Source organism: Dunckerocampus dactyliophorus, chromosome 5, assembly GCF_027744805.1.
Source record: "Dunckerocampus dactyliophorus isolate RoL2022-P2 chromosome 5, RoL_Ddac_1.1, whole genome shotgun sequence".
In the NCBI taxonomy this organism is placed as follows: Eukaryota; Metazoa; Chordata; class Actinopteri; order Syngnathiformes; family Syngnathidae; genus Dunckerocampus; species Dunckerocampus dactyliophorus.
The window spans coordinates 25,744,920-25,761,079 of record NC_072823.1 but is presented as its reverse complement, the minus strand read 5'-3'; the positions used below and the strand labels follow the sequence as shown (position 1 = coordinate 25,761,079).

General features: G+C 45.4%; 2 protein-coding genes across 10 annotated transcripts in view; one reads left to right on the top strand and one right to left on the bottom strand.

Annotated features, from left to right (window-relative positions):
• The window catches only part of LOC129181637 (AP-3 complex subunit beta-2), a 20,747-nt gene extending 5,317 nt beyond the window's left edge, over positions 1 to 15,430 (bottom strand). For 2 of the 9 annotated variants that reach the window (XM_054777090.1, XM_054777093.1), the window contains exons 1-22: positions 15,168 to 15,430; positions 8,298 to 8,373; positions 7,946 to 8,020; positions 7,664 to 7,759; positions 7,412 to 7,572; positions 7,195 to 7,261; positions 6,834 to 7,016; positions 6,554 to 6,751; positions 6,092 to 6,189; positions 5,959 to 6,013; positions 5,809 to 5,880; positions 5,097 to 5,159; positions 4,896 to 5,028; positions 4,690 to 4,799; positions 4,437 to 4,613; positions 3,912 to 4,098; positions 3,709 to 3,839; positions 1,232 to 1,346; positions 725 to 896; positions 493 to 646; positions 311 to 389; positions 56 to 165 (exon numbers count right to left, since the gene is read on the bottom strand). In XM_054777090.1, the coding sequence (XP_054633065.1) occupies positions 56 to 165; positions 311 to 389; positions 493 to 646; positions 725 to 896; positions 1,232 to 1,346; positions 3,709 to 3,839; positions 3,912 to 4,098; positions 4,437 to 4,613; positions 4,690 to 4,799; positions 4,896 to 5,028; positions 5,097 to 5,159; positions 5,809 to 5,880; positions 5,959 to 6,013; positions 6,092 to 6,189; positions 6,554 to 6,751; positions 6,834 to 7,016; positions 7,195 to 7,261; positions 7,412 to 7,572; positions 7,664 to 7,759; positions 7,946 to 8,020; positions 8,298 to 8,373; positions 15,168 to 15,280 (2,625 nt within the window). In that variant the 5' untranslated portion in view covers positions 15,281 to 15,430. Of the gene's footprint in view, positions 1 to 55; positions 166 to 310; positions 390 to 492; positions 647 to 724; positions 897 to 1,231; positions 1,347 to 1,917; positions 1,957 to 3,708; positions 3,840 to 3,911; positions 4,099 to 4,436; positions 4,614 to 4,689; positions 4,800 to 4,895; positions 5,029 to 5,096; positions 5,160 to 5,808; positions 5,881 to 5,958; positions 6,014 to 6,091; positions 6,190 to 6,553; positions 6,752 to 6,833; positions 7,017 to 7,194; positions 7,262 to 7,411; positions 7,573 to 7,663; positions 7,760 to 7,945; positions 8,021 to 8,297; positions 8,374 to 12,047; positions 15,131 to 15,167 lie in introns of those variants that run through there. The other 7 variants (XM_054777091.1, XM_054777094.1, XM_054777092.1 and 4 more) reach the window with 6 other exon arrangements.
• Positions 15,245 to 16,160, top strand: part of dnai4 (dynein axonemal intermediate chain 4) — a 15,468-nt gene continuing 14,552 nt past the window's right edge. Inside the window, exon 1 of the mRNA XM_054777097.1 lies at positions 15,245 to 15,465. Coding sequence (XP_054633072.1) covers positions 15,407 to 15,465 — 59 coding nt within the window. The 5' untranslated portion in view covers positions 15,245 to 15,406. The remainder of the gene's footprint in view (positions 15,466 to 16,160) is intronic.

Below are 16,160 nucleotides of genomic sequence, written 5' to 3'. Positions count from 1 at the left end.
TGAATACCTTCATATATACACTTCCACATAGCGTTAAGCTCAAGCAGCTTCTTACCGTGGGCGAGAGAACGCTGTCGGACAACGACAAGCCCTCCAGGTCGGTCACCAGGCTGTTGGACAGAAACGAGCTGACGGGTGTCACTTGAGGCGAAGGCGCAGGTTCAACTGAGAAGAGACAGACGTGTTATGTGTGCACAAGTCACACTTATTCCGTGACTTGTTGCTGTCATGGCGACCAGTAGAGTACATTCAATAAACAGCTGGGATGGATCAACCAGGGATTTAAAACAAAAAAAAAGGAAAAGCTTACAATCGTCAAGGTCGAGCAGCGACATTTCTTTCTTGCTGTCTTTTTTGATGGGCTTGGGAGGAGCTTTTGATTCGCCCGTCTGCAAGAAAAGCAAAGATTTGTTACACCGTCACAGTCCAGCACAAAGTATCCACCCAACAGTGCACAGAAGCGCATGTCAAGCACTAAAGCTGAGTCAATACCTTTTTCTTCTTTCTGGCCTCCGCCTCAGAGTCGGAGTCTTCAGATTCCGATTGGCTGCTTTCAGAATCGCTTTCGTCGTCTTCGTCCGATTCTGACTCGGAATCGCTTTTGCGTTGTTTACTCTTCCTCACGCACGTCCTCTCTTCCTCCTCACTGCTCGTAATGTTCATGTTCATGTCATCAGAATTTGGGTGGGTGATGATGAAACATTGGAGAAACAAAAGCGTTTACCTTTCACTTTCTTGCACCGGCTTCTTGAATTCTTTCTTCTTCTTCTTCTTCTCTTCGTCGTCGTCTTCTTCTTCCTCTGACTCGGAAGCTTCTTCACTCTCCTCGCTCTCTGATCCTGAGCCGCTTTCTCCGCTCCCGCTGCCACTTTCAGAGCCGCTGGAGGAGTACGACTCTGGACGGGAAACAGAGGACCAATCAGAAGAGTCTAAACACTTAGGATCGCACTTAGGCGTGATTTTGAGGTGGCTAAAGTGAGAAGCGACTGCACGCTTGGGGAATGTCGCCTAAGTCTGGTTGAAATGGTGTAGCGCGTGCGCGCCAATAGTGTTTCTACACCGTCTACTGCCTCTTTCTTGGCATAGTGCATGCTGCTGATTGCGGAAACTGTCACATGATGCACAAATACTTGTTTTTTTTCGCTTGTTCAATCTCAACTGATCGCTATTTGATGTCTTGCTTTTTTCAAACAGCTCCCTCCCACATGAGCAAACCATCCCTCAAACTCACCACTGTCTGCAGACTCCGTCGGCCCGGACTCGCCCTCGGAGTCCGAGTAGAACGGCTTCTCCACTTTCTTCTCCTTCCTCTTCTCACGGCTGCTGCACTTGGTCCACTCGGGCACCTGGGGAGCCGAAAGGTGAGGGTCAGGTCAGGGCAACAAAGCCCCGAGACAGGAGCAGCGACGCGGGCTGACAACAGCAGCAGCACGGCCATGGAGGGCAGACAGATGAAGCCAGCTGTCCCGCCTGCTGCAGCGTAGTCTAGTCGGGCAACAAAGACGGCCCTGATAACAAATGTCGGTCAAGATGGATGCAAGCACCAGGTGATGGCTTCATGGCCAGTTGCAGAAATGGGTTTTTTTCATTCCATTAAGAGAAGTGATGTCTTTGCTGAAAAGAGACTCTCTTTGTGTGGCCACACTACAATCAGCTAATGAGAGCAGACAAAACACATTAAAGCATCTCCCTCAGAGGGCCTTCTCCAAAAGAATCACTTCTTTAATGGCAGAAACTGAGGAGAAGAAGGGAGGGAGGCGAAAGGGCGCTGTGTTGGAGGTGGCGTTCAGCTCAGCTAAGCACAGAACAGCGACTATATCAGGCGAAGGGGGAGCAGGACAGGAGGGTGGGGAGGCTTAAGAAGCACCGGGGTGGGTTTGCTGCTAAAATGGTTGGCTGTGGCGCTAACTGACTCACGCTGGTCAATGTTGTGACTCGTTCAAGCAGCGTAAATACCTGGCGAACGTGGGGGAAGAAAAGAAAGATGGGGATGGAGGTGAGATGGAGGGGAAGATTCAAGAGAAGAAAACAAAAAAGAAAAACATCAGGAGACGTAACGAGACAAGCAAAGGAAGGTTTCTGGGTCTAGAAGGGGGGAAAATCGTGACAACAGTTCAGATACAGAGACAAGACTTGCAAATGATTATTTCCCTCCATTTCACAACAAAAGCATGGTGGAAAAGTGGATATTTCTAAAAGTCAACATGGCAATCTTTACCGACGTGGTTGGAACTTCACATGCAAACGCATCACATCACTCCATTCACACCACATTTGTGACGGGTTCACAAATGCAAATTTCATGCAAAAATCAATTTGATGCAGAGGAGGAAAATATTGGAGGTGGTTTGTTGACTCCACGACTCTCTAATCCTGCTGGCTACAATCTGTCTCATGTTACCTGGCCTCAGTCGCCAAAGTGCTTGTTCATGTGAGGTTCTTTAATTACTTGGATGTGTGAGGAGCATGGTCTTGGACCTTCTCTATGTGTAATGTCACATAACCTCGGTTGTGAGATATAGTCAAACAGGAAGTCAAAAACACACCATAATGATAAATCTGGACTTTTTACTTCCTGTTATATTTTGATGGGCATTTCCTTAAGTCTGTACTGCTGCTGTTTCTTGGTGGTGTTCTGTCATATGCAACATAACTATCAGTGAAAGACTGAAAGGAAAGACAGGGCAAACAACCACCGCACTCCCAAACGTAAGGGAGAGCACCTCTCGCCAGTCTCCCAGCAATCCAATTCGCCCCTCGCCGGTAGATATGACTTCCTCTGTCTGTGTAGGGGAGTTAAGAGAGCCTGTCAGAGTGGGTCCTGGCTTTTGATGTATCCCACTTGCCAGATTTGTTTGATATGTTCAATAAAATGGTTTCCCAACAACAACCTTGTCTTGAGGTCTGCATCACAAGTACAGTACAGGTTAATAAACTGCATGGTTCAAAGAAATACGACTACATAAATCAAAGATTGACCTCGCTCCTTAAATTCAAAATCAAGCGTTTTCTGTAAGTCTTGATTTTGACATAAGAGGTTCTGCTCAATTTTTGATTTGAGTAAAAAAAAACATCATCAATTATGAGGAACCAATGGCACATGGAGGGATGGTGATGGACAGTCAGGAGTCTAGTCATCTGTCTCCATTTGAAAATAACAGTTGTCTACAAAGAATATAATTATACTAATTCAAAAGTACAATGGAATCTAGTTTTCTTGAAAAATATGCCTCAAAAGTCAAACAAAGAGGTCAACCAGTGTCATGAAGCCGGTTGTGTTGGACTCTGCAGGTTCCACTGTTTCTAGAAAACACCCCATGCGTCATCTTCAGCATAGTTTAAAGACAGTGTCCTGCCCCATGTCCTCTCTAATGTGCTATTGGCTCAAATATGGGTGACAAGACAGCAGGTGGCGGCGGGAGGGGGCGAGTGAGCTGCTGCACACAGAAGTACAGGTAATTGCAGCAGAGAGGACTTTCTTTGCCTGGTTGTCACTCCAAAGAAACTAGCAAACATCTGCTTTGTGAGGCCTCCTCCTCCATGTAGCAGCAGATGGAAGCAAAGTAAAGAGGGTACACATGAGCGGTGAGTGAATGGGTGATGGTGAATGTAAAGGCCTGCTCTTTGACCCATCTGGAGCAGGAGCCACACTCGCTCCCCTCCGACCTTCAGTATGACTCTGTATGTTACTGTTGCCACTGCACGCACAGACTCCTTCACCTCCACGTTGCGCACGGAGGGGTCTGGGGCGGCTTCAGGCCAATCAGGCAACTCCTGGTAGCCCCCGGCTTTGGCGTTCAGCAGGTGGGACAATGAACCCAACTGGAAGTGGTCTCGATCTGGAGAGAGACAGCGCTTAGAATCGGACGAGCGACAAACATACAGTTTGTCATCTTAGCTAGCCTCTATACCTTTAAATGGAGACTCAAGGATGGGCGCAGGCTTGAGGGCGAGGAACAGTTTCTTGGCATACTTGCTGAGAGCGCCGCTCTTCTCGGTGGGCACAATGAGCTGGCGAATGAAGCGCGCCCGATCACGAATGTCATAGTTCTGGTCATATTTGGCGAGGTTGAGGACGTACTGCGTCAGCAGTTTGGTCTGTGGGAGGAAGGAATGAGGTGAGATTTAGTTTATTTGAAGGTTTGCTTCAGTTGTGTTATATTTTTTTAGTACTAGGCCTATAAGACATCTTATCTAACATTTCATTGTATGTCTTGCTTTTTAATTGTATCTTCACCCATGTATCTAGATGTGTATCGAATAGTCTACCATAAAGACAGTTACACCCCTAGAAATGACCCCTTTGGCTGTCACATTTTCATATGTTGACGTCGACTTAAGTGGGCACTATTTAGTAATAAGAAGAACACGGTGGAACAGGACTTGATGAGCTGGTCAACATAGACGAGTGTGGACATAACCAGGTTCCACTGTACCTGTTTGGAGTTGGTGAGATAGAGCTTGGCGGCCAGGTTGAGTATCTGCAGCTTGACAATGTCCTCCTCGTTGGTGAAGGACTTTGCCATCTTTCTCAGGACGTCTGGGGCAATCTTGGGTACATGCTCACAGTATTCTCCAATCAGCCACAGAATGCTGGCTCGCGCCATTGGCACCTAAGATTACAACTTTATCATTGTGATCCATGACAGTTAGAACAAGACAGGAGTTGGTGAACTACTGTACACTCACCTGGATGTTGTCCGTCAGCTTGGCCATGTGCTTGATGATGTCACTGTGCTTCTCGGGCTGCATCTGCAGCAGCTTCTTGATGACCACCACAGACTCGGCTACCACTAACTCTGTGGAACAGGACAGAGACGCATGTTGATATGCCACTCAAAGAAAGGACAGTGAGAACCGGCAGGTATGTGCATCTCAGGCTTTAACGTACTCACCATCTCTGTTGGACAGCAGCTGCACCAGGCCGTTCAGGCACGTGTCCCTCACCTCCCCTATGTTGGTGGCACAGCGGCCGATGGCTTGGATGGTGGCGGCGACAAAGTCTTTATCCATGCTTTTGATGTACGTCTGCCCAAGAGAGAGAACTCACTCGGCACACGGCGCCTTGTTGATGTCAAATGTGGACAAAAATGTACCTGAAACTCTCTGAGAATGGTGGAGATGTTGGTCTCGTTGGCCAGATTGGTGAGAACCTCCAGCTGCAAAAGACAGAAAAAGATCCTGACTTACAGGCGGCATGTGTAGACCTGCCAACCTTGAAGATATTTTATGAGTACTCCTAGTTTTATAGCTCTTCGTCACGTCATCAATGCTGTGAGCAACTCTTCTCAACTATTTAGCTTGTTAGCTTCCTTTGTCACGAGTGAACGATGGTAATTTTAAACAGAACGATACTGGGAACTAATCGATGCATTACAACAGTCATTTTTATTGACAGTCATTTTATTTTAAATCACACAGGAAATGATCAAGCCGACCAACAACAGTTTCTACGGTCTGGGTCGCCGCAGCGCTAGGTTCGATTTTTTTGGAGGTGCACATCACACCAAATGGTTTGCTGGGCGAGGAACCTTGACACAGGAGCATTATCCAGGTTTCAGAAACCGAACTGAAAACTGAAAACAGCAAAATGCAAAAAAATGCAGGAGAGATGTGTACAAAAAATGCATACATGTTGGCAGGTCTGTGTCTCCAAGTGTTTACTCGTCCTTCCCTGTCATTTCACCTTTTCAGCTACCTTTTCCTGTTTTATTCAGATGTTTCTTGATCCTTTGAGGTTCCCGATATGGGATTCCTGCCTCCCTGATTCATCTTACAGTTTTTGAGTGTCATACTGAAACTACCTACCTTGAGGATTTTAATCTGGGTGGGGTCTGTGGAGCGTATGTAGAAACTCTTCAGGTATGGTTCAAACATCCCCTGGGACAAACAACAGGAGGAGAGATTTTATGTAACACGAACACACAATGACGCACACACACATTAAGCGCCTCTCACCCTTCTCTTGATGGTCATAGTGGCCACATTCTGAAGAACCACATACTGGACTTCACTAGAACAAAAGCAACATACTTTAAAGGTGAAGACAATGATGCATCAAATGGCAATTCATTAGAAGCGTTAAGCCCACCTGTGACTCCGGAGAAGACGCACCAGAGCCTTGGCGATCACCCCGACCTCTGCTTTAGGGGCAAGATGGAAGTAGAGCTGAGCCACAGCCATCACCACCTACAGCACAGAAAAGGAGACAAACAAAAACTCATCAATTCAACTTAATTGGTTGGGAGTAATCACAGAGACCTACTAACTCATTTCGCTCATTTTAAACACCCACAAATATGGTTCACAACATCATAAGGGCTCATTATGGAAGGAGAGCAGTGAGGGCTTTTAGTCATTTCCTTTGAGAAAGTGTCCTCATCTCAGAGTGAGAGGTTCATTCTGGTGATACTTGAGGACACTCCAGCAGTTTGTTAACATGGGGCAAAGTCAAGCCTCTGGTGAGCATGTTGAGTAATGTAAGAGGAGATGTTGTAAAGATGTTCACAACAGAATGATGCTTGAGTTTTTAGCCGCGCTGGGGGGCTCTTACAGCTGCATTGCGGCTCTGCAAAAGCGGCTTGGTGTTCCTCAGCAGCAGCCTGTGGTCTGGATCCATCACGTACGGCTTCCTCTTGGCAATGGCGGCGGCCTCGGCCTTCTTCTCCTTCTCCTGCTCGTCTTCATCCTCGTCGTCATCAGAGCCGTAGAAGGTTTTGTCACTGCCCCCGCCCTCCTCCAGCAGGGACTCCTACATAAAAATTTATTATATACAGTAATTGGAAGTTTGAAAGGTCAACTGACTACAGAATATAAACTGACATCAAACTTACATTGACGTTTGGGTTGAGAAACTGGGTTCTAGCGTAGCGGGTCAGCATGTTGATGATGACCACCTGACCCCACTCCTCCACATCGATCAGGAGGTTACACAGCTTCCTGTAATTCTTGTGAATCAGATCGATCCGCTCGGGGCACACCTCCTCAAAGGCCATGACCACGCTGCCCGCCACCAGCTGTGACAGTAAATGTTAGGTGCGTAGGTAAGCACTCAAAACTGGGGGTTGGTTTCAGGCTAGTCCTTCTTACAGATGGTTACATGTTGGGTTAATGAGGCACATAACGTTTAACTATCTGGTTGTTTTTGTTTTTTTATGATGAATCAAGGGGAAAGCAAATGAGCGAAAAACTCACAGTGGTTTTGTCAGCGAGGAGTTTCTCAATGACTTCAATCAGCTGGTCTTTTTGTTCTGGATCCAGACTAATGACACACAAGAATCAATAGCAGATTTATTTCAAGTCATAGTAACATTGCTTTTAGAGGGTTTTTTCCCCCAAAGTTCCATTCTCCAATGTTAGTATTCTAGCTTATTCTTTGAACTTTGTAGTTATTGCCCGCCTAGAAAGGTACCTGTAGAGTTTGGGGATGGCGTGGGCAGCAGTCTTCCTGACATACGGGGACATATCGGACGCGGCCTCTTTGATGGCCAGCATCATTATGGGAACGATGATGGTGACTCGGATGCTGGAGAGGACTCGCAAGGCGCTGGCTCTGATCAGCTGGTTGGGATCCTGCAGAAGCGCAAAACAATGAGTCAATTTGTACATTTCTTCTTAACATTGGTTGACAACCTAACGGTGGCCTAAAGCTTTTGTGCTTTACCTTCAAGCCTCGCTGAAAGGTGGAGATGGAGAGCAGCGCAAGGTCTTGCTGCTCCTCAGCGTAACGCACCAAGTAAACATAGACCAGCTTCTTCACCTGGATGTAGCATAGAGGAAGAAAAAAGATTATTTTCACCTAACAAAACTGAAGTGAGGAGATAAAGCGCGGTGGAAGGAAATTGCTATTTCATTCAAGTAAGATAAATCCAAACCACATGAGGCTGTAAAACTGTGATAAGCTCGTGCATACATTACACGGAGACAGGGGAAGAATTATGCATACCTCAATATTTTTACAAGCCACATTTTTCACCACAGCGGGGAAAAGGTCTGATGCGTTTTTACCTCGAGCAATCATCTGTGGAGACGAAAAGAAGCACAAAAGCACACTCAGGATTTCACAAGGTGACATCACGGCAGACAGGATTTGGACTTTCATATCTTTTCTACTCGCGCTCCTGCGGGGATACTGACTGAGCAAGGAGTTGAAGCATTATGAATATTTCACAGCTGACAGTGTCCTTCCTGTCACAGTTTATCCTGACTTTATGTAAGCCTCTAACAGTGAAGTTTCAGGATTTTAGATGCAGTACAGCTTTTGGGGCTCCTCTAACACGGAGAGGATGACTACTCACGGCCACGATGCGTTTCATTGCCTCCAGCTTCAGCGAGTCTTTGTTGCTGTCCAGCATCTCCTTCAGGTCGTCGTGTCTAAGAAAGTACAAGACACAAAATGAGCCACAAAAATGAAATGGGAACAGGGTTGTTGGAATAGAGGGTTCATCTGTGGTTTAATTGTGCCAAGACTGGTAAAAACATCTATTGTGGACAATTTGGACAAAAGTATTAAGATGTACTCATTCGTCTGACCTAAATCTTAAATTCTACATTTTGGATAATTCTATGCTTCCAATTGCAAACCAGCCATGAAGAAGTCACATAGCAGTGTACTCTGCAGCGCCGGCCCCAAGCCCGGATAAATGGTGAGGGTTGTGTCAAGAAGGGCATTTGGCATTCGGTCGCTTGGCTGGGTTAACAACGACCGCCACTGGCATTGTTAACCTACAGGGTCCTGGCAGAAACTATGACAGAGATGGGGAAGATGTGTGCGGAAAGACGGAAAGATGAGGAACGGCAGGAACGTAGCAGTGAAAGTAGTGACTCTAAACCAGGGGTCACCAACGTGGTGCCCGCGGGCACCAGGTAGCCGCCCACGACCATATGAGGTGCCCGCAAGCCTGCTTTTCATTCTGTAGAAAGAACAGAACAGTAGAAAGAAATGCATTCTGAAATACAAAATGTGAATTGTGGACACCAGCATTTTGTTCATGTTCTGGTAAAACAAGCATATTTGCTTTGTTTGGGTTTAAAAGAAGCTCTGAAAAGAAATGTTACAAAAATGAGTAGCTCTTGGCCATTTTCCTTTTTCTAAAAGTAGTTCTCACAAGGAAAACATTGGTGACCCCTGCTCTAAATGTTGGCACAATGAAAGGAGAGGGTAGGGAGATAGACGACATAATGGAGAGAAGACAAATTGATATACTGTGTGTCCAAGAGACCAGATGGAAAGACAGCAAGGCTAGGGACAGTGGAGGAGCTGTTTTAGTATGGAGTAGGTGGGAAGAAAAATTGGGTAGGTGTGAGCCTGAAGGAAGAGTATGTAAAAAGTGTTGTGGAGGTCAGGAAAGTGTCATACAGAAATTGGGGGAGTAATGCTAAATATTGTTATTGTGTATGCCCCCCAAGTTGGTTGTGAGTTGGAAGAGAAATAATTTCTGGAGCTGGTGGAATGAGTTGATGAAGAGTGTTCCCAGAGGTGAGAAAGTGGTAGTTGGTGCAGACTTCAATGGCCATGCTGGTGAAGGAAATTGAGGAGATGAGGAGGCGATGGGAAGGTATAATGTTAAGGACAGGAACATAGAAGAACAGATGGTGGTACATTTCGCAAAATGACTAGAAATGGCTCCGGTAAACATGTCATTATTTAGTGAGCTGTGAGGAGAGCATCGCCGTACAGCATAGAGTGATAGTAAGTAGGATGACTCTTCTTCTGTAATACAGGAAAATAACCAGGACATAATAGTGAATGGTGAAAGGTGAGGAATGACAGCTGCTGTGAGGACTTTAGAGAGAAGTTGAGACAGGCTCTTTGTGGTAGTGAGGATCTGCCAGATGATTGGACAAACACAGCAAAAGCGATTAGGGAAACAGACAGGAAGGTGCTAGGTGTGTCATCCAGACAGATGCAAAATGATAAGGAGACTTGGTGGTGAAACAAAAAACTTCTAGAATGTGTAGCTCCAAAAAGGCTGGCAAAGAAGAATTGGGATAGCAAGAGGGATGACGAAAGTAGTCAGGAGTACAAAGATACGTTTATGATTGCGGCGGTAAAGGCTAAAAGAGAGCCTTTAGATGGGTTGTTTGAGAGACTAGACAGTAAGGAGAAAAGGATGCGCACAGATTGGCAAGGCAGAGAAATTGTAATGGGAAGGATGTGCAGCAGGTTAGGGTGATGAAGGACAGAGATGGGAATGTGCTCACAAGTGAGGAGAGTGTGATGGCAAGATGGTAAGAATACTTTGAACTGATGGATGCAGAAAACGGACAAATGTGATCTGCAGTGAGAGCAGAGAGCATGTGGAAGGAAACCCGCAGAGGTGGAGGAATGAGCTGTAGAGGAGAGGAATGAGGATCAGTCATAGCAAGAGGGAATAAATGTGTAAGGGTATCAGGTAGAACTGTGAGGATGCAAGGCGTAAAGGTGAGGAGGATGGAGGAGTTTACAGTAAGTACTTAGTGTCAACCGTTCAGGGTGAAAGCAGGCAGGGTGGAGAAGAGTGTGAGGAGAGTGTGTCCGGAGTAACAAAAGAGTATCAGCAGCAAAAGTGAAGGGAAAGATTTACAGGACGGTAGTGAGACCAGCCCTGATGTATGGTCTGGAGACAACAGCGCTGACCAACAGGACAGGAGGTCGAGGTGGGTGCTTAGATTTTCATTGGGAGTGATGAGGATGGACAGAATTAATAACAAGCAGATCAGAGGAATAGCCACAGATAAATGTCTGGGAGACAAGGTCAGACAGTCCAGACTGAGATGTTTTGGTCCTATGAGAAGAAAGGATTGTGACTATATTGGTAGAAGAATGCTGGAGATGGGACTGCCAGGGAGGAGAAGAATGGGAAGACCAAAGAGGTGGTTACTGTATGACATGCAGACTGACAGAGGAAGATGCAAAGGACAGGGAAAGAAGGAAACGTGATACGTTGTGGCAACCCCTAACAGGACAAGCCAAAAGTAGAAGAAGTATGCTTCCAACTTTGTGGGAGCATTGATGTGATGGCCAAAATCCTAACAGACACACTCCAACATCTTGTAGGTTTCCCAGAATAACAGTAGCAAAGTTAGAAAGGGTAAATAATCACCACCAGCCTCATTCTATTCCATCCTGATACAATGGCGCATGTACACAGATAACTCAATAGCTTTCCACAAACCAGTTTCCACAGCAACTAAAAGGTGCAAAGAAATGATTTCCTGCAGACCTTGGCTTCCACAGGCGCCCTTGGATGAAAACATCTCAGCAGAAGAGTGGACACAAGTAGTCCAATCTGCACTTTTTCGTTATTTTTATTCTCCAGAACATGAAACTACTAGGGCACCCAACCAGTTGTTATTTGTTTAATAACTTCTAAATTATTTACCACCATGACTGGACTTCCTAGGCAATGATCTGCATTGACTGTTTGAGGATGACCAGGTTCTTGATGTCTAATTCAAAGAGGTAGAGCACGGTACCATGATTGATTATTGAGCTGATAATTTGTTCATCATCAATGATAATAACTAGTAAATAAAATAAATACAATAAAAAAGAAAAGAAGCCTCACGGAAAATGAGACTCAGATTGGGTTTCTGCCCAAAGACCCAGGAGTAATTCAATACCAACTCTTCCTTCTTTAATTTTGGATCTACAAACAGCTCTGAATTATTTAACCACAGGAGCACCCCTGGGCTCGGGTTACCTGACAGAGAAAAAAAGCTCGCTCAATGCGCCTCTCCATCTGGAAGAAGTTGTATTGCACAAAAAACAAGCTAATATGAAAATGTATTTGCATGAGGGTTTTTGACATTCAAAATGTCTCAGCTTTTATACTTAAATGAGGCAGAGGCATACTTAATCAGTGTACGGTGTCCCGAACAAATTTAGGTTAGCAACTTATCCCTTTATAGGACACCCGAGCAAACACGAGTATTTGGCAATTGTGAGACTATGTGATAATTTGCAATTTTATGTATAAACTTGTGTCTTGAGGCTTGCCGACGTTGCAGGGAACCACTGACTCATTGTGTACACTTCTCTAAACTGCAGCACATTTCCATCCTACCGCAAAGGTTGACTTTGCGAACTCCCACTACCGCCGCCACCATCCTCCAGCGGCGCTCGTTCCTCGTGATCTCTTCCTCCATCGCCACCCCCACCTCCTGCGATGCCCCCGGAGCGCAGGTGGCGCAGCTCGTCTGGCCTCACGGCGCTGTACCAGGCCTGCTGGCTGCTGTCGGGGGTCAGCACGGGGCTCTTGTCCTCCTCCAGGCCCTGCACTTGACTCTGCACCGTCTTCACCATGTTAACCGCGTTCACGGGCAGCTGCAGCAGCTTCTGCATGGCGGTCATCTTTAGGAAACTTTGCCAAAAGATCTGATGTGACTTGTAGAATCCAGATGAAGTGCACACGGAGTGTTCTGGAAAAAACTGCAGCTCCTCTTGTCCTATTTCTGAGCAGCTACAACGTTACAAGTACTATTTTATAATTGGATATAGCCAGCGTGGACATTTCAGGCAGGAATGACGCAACAAGCTTCTCCAGAAACGCTCCAGTTCTTTGCAAAAAGAGACGTCTCCGTGGTGACAGGGCTCGGTAATCAGAATCCAGCAGATTGTTGTCGGATTCTTTCTGTTCTTGCCATCAGCTGCTCTGTTAAAAAGATGTGGTCACAGAGGGGCGTGGAGTCGGCGATGGCGACCCCTCCCGCTTCTCACGTGCTCACTGTTGCAGCGCTAGCCTCTCCCTGTCGCTCAGTCACTGGCACACACACACACACACACACACATAGAGAAGCCCTCGCATAATGACACGTCGCCACTTAGCACTACCCCCCTCCCTGCCCTCACCACTCCACCTCCTTATCATTTCACAGATGAAAGACCTCACTCATTTTAGCCTTTTTTTGCTTTTTCCTCACAGCCCACAAGGCTTTGCATCCAGCCAGCAGAAGGTCTCAAAGCAGTCCTAAATCCTCTCGCTCATTACGACGGTCGCAGCTTTTCAACATTCAGCCTCCGTTTGCATCATCTTACATGACTCAGCGTTCTCAGCAGCGTCGTGATGAGGACCACCCTGCCTCTCTCTCCCTTTCGCTCGCACTCTCTCACCCAGTAGGAGGAAAATGAGTGGTCCTGTGATGATGTGAAACAGGTCCGACAGATTTGGTCTTGTTTGCTGCAGGCTGAATATAATATTTCATGTTCAGTGGTGAAGAGTGCCCAAAGGCTGGCTCGAGGTCCTTTTGTGGCTCGTTTTTATAGGCTCGTATTGGCCCGTGGCATATTCTAAAAAAAAAAATCTAATTTAACACGTTCCGCATTACAATGTTACAAAATGTCCATTCAACATACACTACCAGTCAAAAGTTTTAGAACGCTCCAATTTCTCTGGAGGAAAAACCTACATTTTTAAGTGTTATGATGATCTGTCTCTCTTCCATTGTTAATTCCCTTTTTTCTTGCCATTTTTTTTTAAATGTTGACCCATTTTGTGGTCCCTGAAACAGGCCTTTTTGTATAATTCTGAAATACAATTTATTTTTCAGTTCTGGGTGACCTTAACCTATTTTTCATCCTCTGGCACTTCACCACTTACCTTTGTACTATTTCAAGCTTAACTCTTTTTTTTGCCTAAAATTCCACTCACACAAAACTGAGGGCTTCAAAATGCACAACGATGATGAAATACTCTTTCTTTTTGATGGTGCAGCTCGTACACTAATTTTTCACATTCCTGGTCATGGACACATAAAGCGTAAAACATCAGCATCACAGCCTATAGATTCAGGTTTGAATCTCTGTTGAAACATCTGTGCGGAGTTTGCATGTTCTCCTTGTGTTTGCATACATTTTCTCTGAGCACCCCACCTTCCTCCCACATCCCAAAAGGGGCTAATAGGCTAACTGGATTGTCCATAAGTGTGAATGGTTGTTTCTCTATATGAGTCCTGTGATTGACAGGTGACCAGTCAAGAGTGTACCTGGCCTCTCACCCAAAGTCAGCTGGGATAGGCATCCAAAATGGATTGGATGTGAGATGACAGGTGCTCAATTGGGTTCAGGTCTGGAGGAGACATAGTTGATCGCTCCATCACCTTAAGCTTCCTAAGTCAGCCACTTCAACTACGTCATCTTGGAGGTGTGTTTGGGCTTGATGTCATGTTGGATAGCTGCCATGCGGCCCATTTCAGGGAATCCAGTGATCATGCCCTACTTCAGAATGTCATAGTACACAAACCCGCCAACCACCCACCCCGCCCATGAATCGCAGCTCCCCAGTGCCGACAGCATTCATGCAGCCCCAAACCGTGACGCGACGTCAAAATTATCATGCTATTCATGTATGATGCCTGCTATTAAGACAATAATGACTGATGATTGTCGCTTTCAAGCTACACTACTAGATGACAATAGTGTCAATATGTAATATATAATATAGATGTCAATAGTCCAACCACACCTCATTCCAGTTACTGTTGAAAAACAGAGAGAGAGTCTCAAGAAGAGAAGAAGCAAGTGACAGAACCAATACAGCCTCCATGTAAGCTCATGACAAATTCCATCTATAAACCCTCCACTTCCAGCACAGAGTTCTGACATCAACAGGGAATAAGCTCCCTCTAGTGGCTAGGAAGAATACGCACGTTCTAGTTCTTACATAGTAATGCGCAATTTTCTACATTTCCAGTTTATTCGCGTTATTTTCCACGGAAAGTTTCCAAGGTTTTGCAACCCTAAGTGTACATCACAACTTTAGTATTTTTGAAAAGACGGGGGAGATCACGGTACATCATCTGTGCGTGTCTCTCTCGCGCTGTCCAGCAGGGGTGGTGCTGAAAAAAGATGGAGCCGAGGCCTATTAGGGCTTATCCCACCAGTATAAGGGGCCTTCTACGTCTCACATCACAAATATGACACTGTATTGTTTAAACATAATCGATGTTACTGTTTTCTCGAATCTTCGAGAAGGTCACACTAGCACCGGAACAACATCAGTGCTCACGCGCTCCAGCAAACCAAATCACGACCTCAGATTCCCTCCGACAGGAAAGGCAGCCATTCAAAGATAACTACATTCAGGCCAGATGTTAACATTAAAATACATTAAAAATGTATTTTGGTGGAAAGAAAACAGCATCTGTTCCTCCACTACACATCAGCACCCACAAAGGTGGACACATACCTTTTATAGTCCGAGGAGAAGATCCCTCCGCTTGCCGGGTCGTGGCCATATTCGGGCTCCCCAACGCTGGAGGAGCCCCCTTTCTCGTCGTTAAAGGCCGAGCTGGCAGACATGGTTGCTTTTCCTGTGTTTGCACCTCACCACCCTGAGGCGACCGAGATTTGGTAGGGAAGGTATCGCTTGTTCCACGGCCCTTAAAGGCGCACAGGCACTGTATTATCCCTGGGAGGAGGGGGACAATGATTGAAAGAGGAGGCGGAACAGGGACTGTGACGCACTGGTCACGTGAAGTGGAAAGGTCAGGAACCCGGAAATGTTTAGCACAGATTTGCGTACTAGTGATTGTCTTAGCTTTTTTACTTTAACACTTTCATATTGACATGTGTGCCAATTCTATTATTTCATTAATCATTATTTATTTATATAATCATTTTTATTTTATATTCTATATTTATTATTCTATTATTTATCTTTCTGTTATTGCCTTATATTTTTGTTTTCCTTTATCACTAATCAAGATTATTTAGTATTTCATTTTGTATTCTTTCAAGACCTTTTTCTCTTTGTCTTTTCTTTCCTTTATTAGGCGTCAAATTAATTAAAAATGTTCCCAAACTCACGACTCAAGATAATTCAAGTAACAGATTTGTTTCCAATGGCACCTAATATCCTCCTCTATACCAATAGCACTGCGTGTAAAAGCAGAAGCACAAGGGCAATGCACTTCCGGTTGGCAGGAATGAAGTCAATTCAATATTAATTTGTGTGATACTCTTATTTCAGGCTAAACTTTTGTGGCTGGTGCTGGGATGTTTTTTTTTTACTAAAACGTGAAAACTACGTAACGTGCAACGACTTTCCACTTCCGGGTCGTCCTTTCAAGGGTCGGTTGTCGTGGCAACAAGAGTAACAAAAGTTTTCTACCAATATAGCATATACAGGGCAGTCCATTTACGGGACAACTCGGTTCAAAGGTCTATTTTATTTTATTTA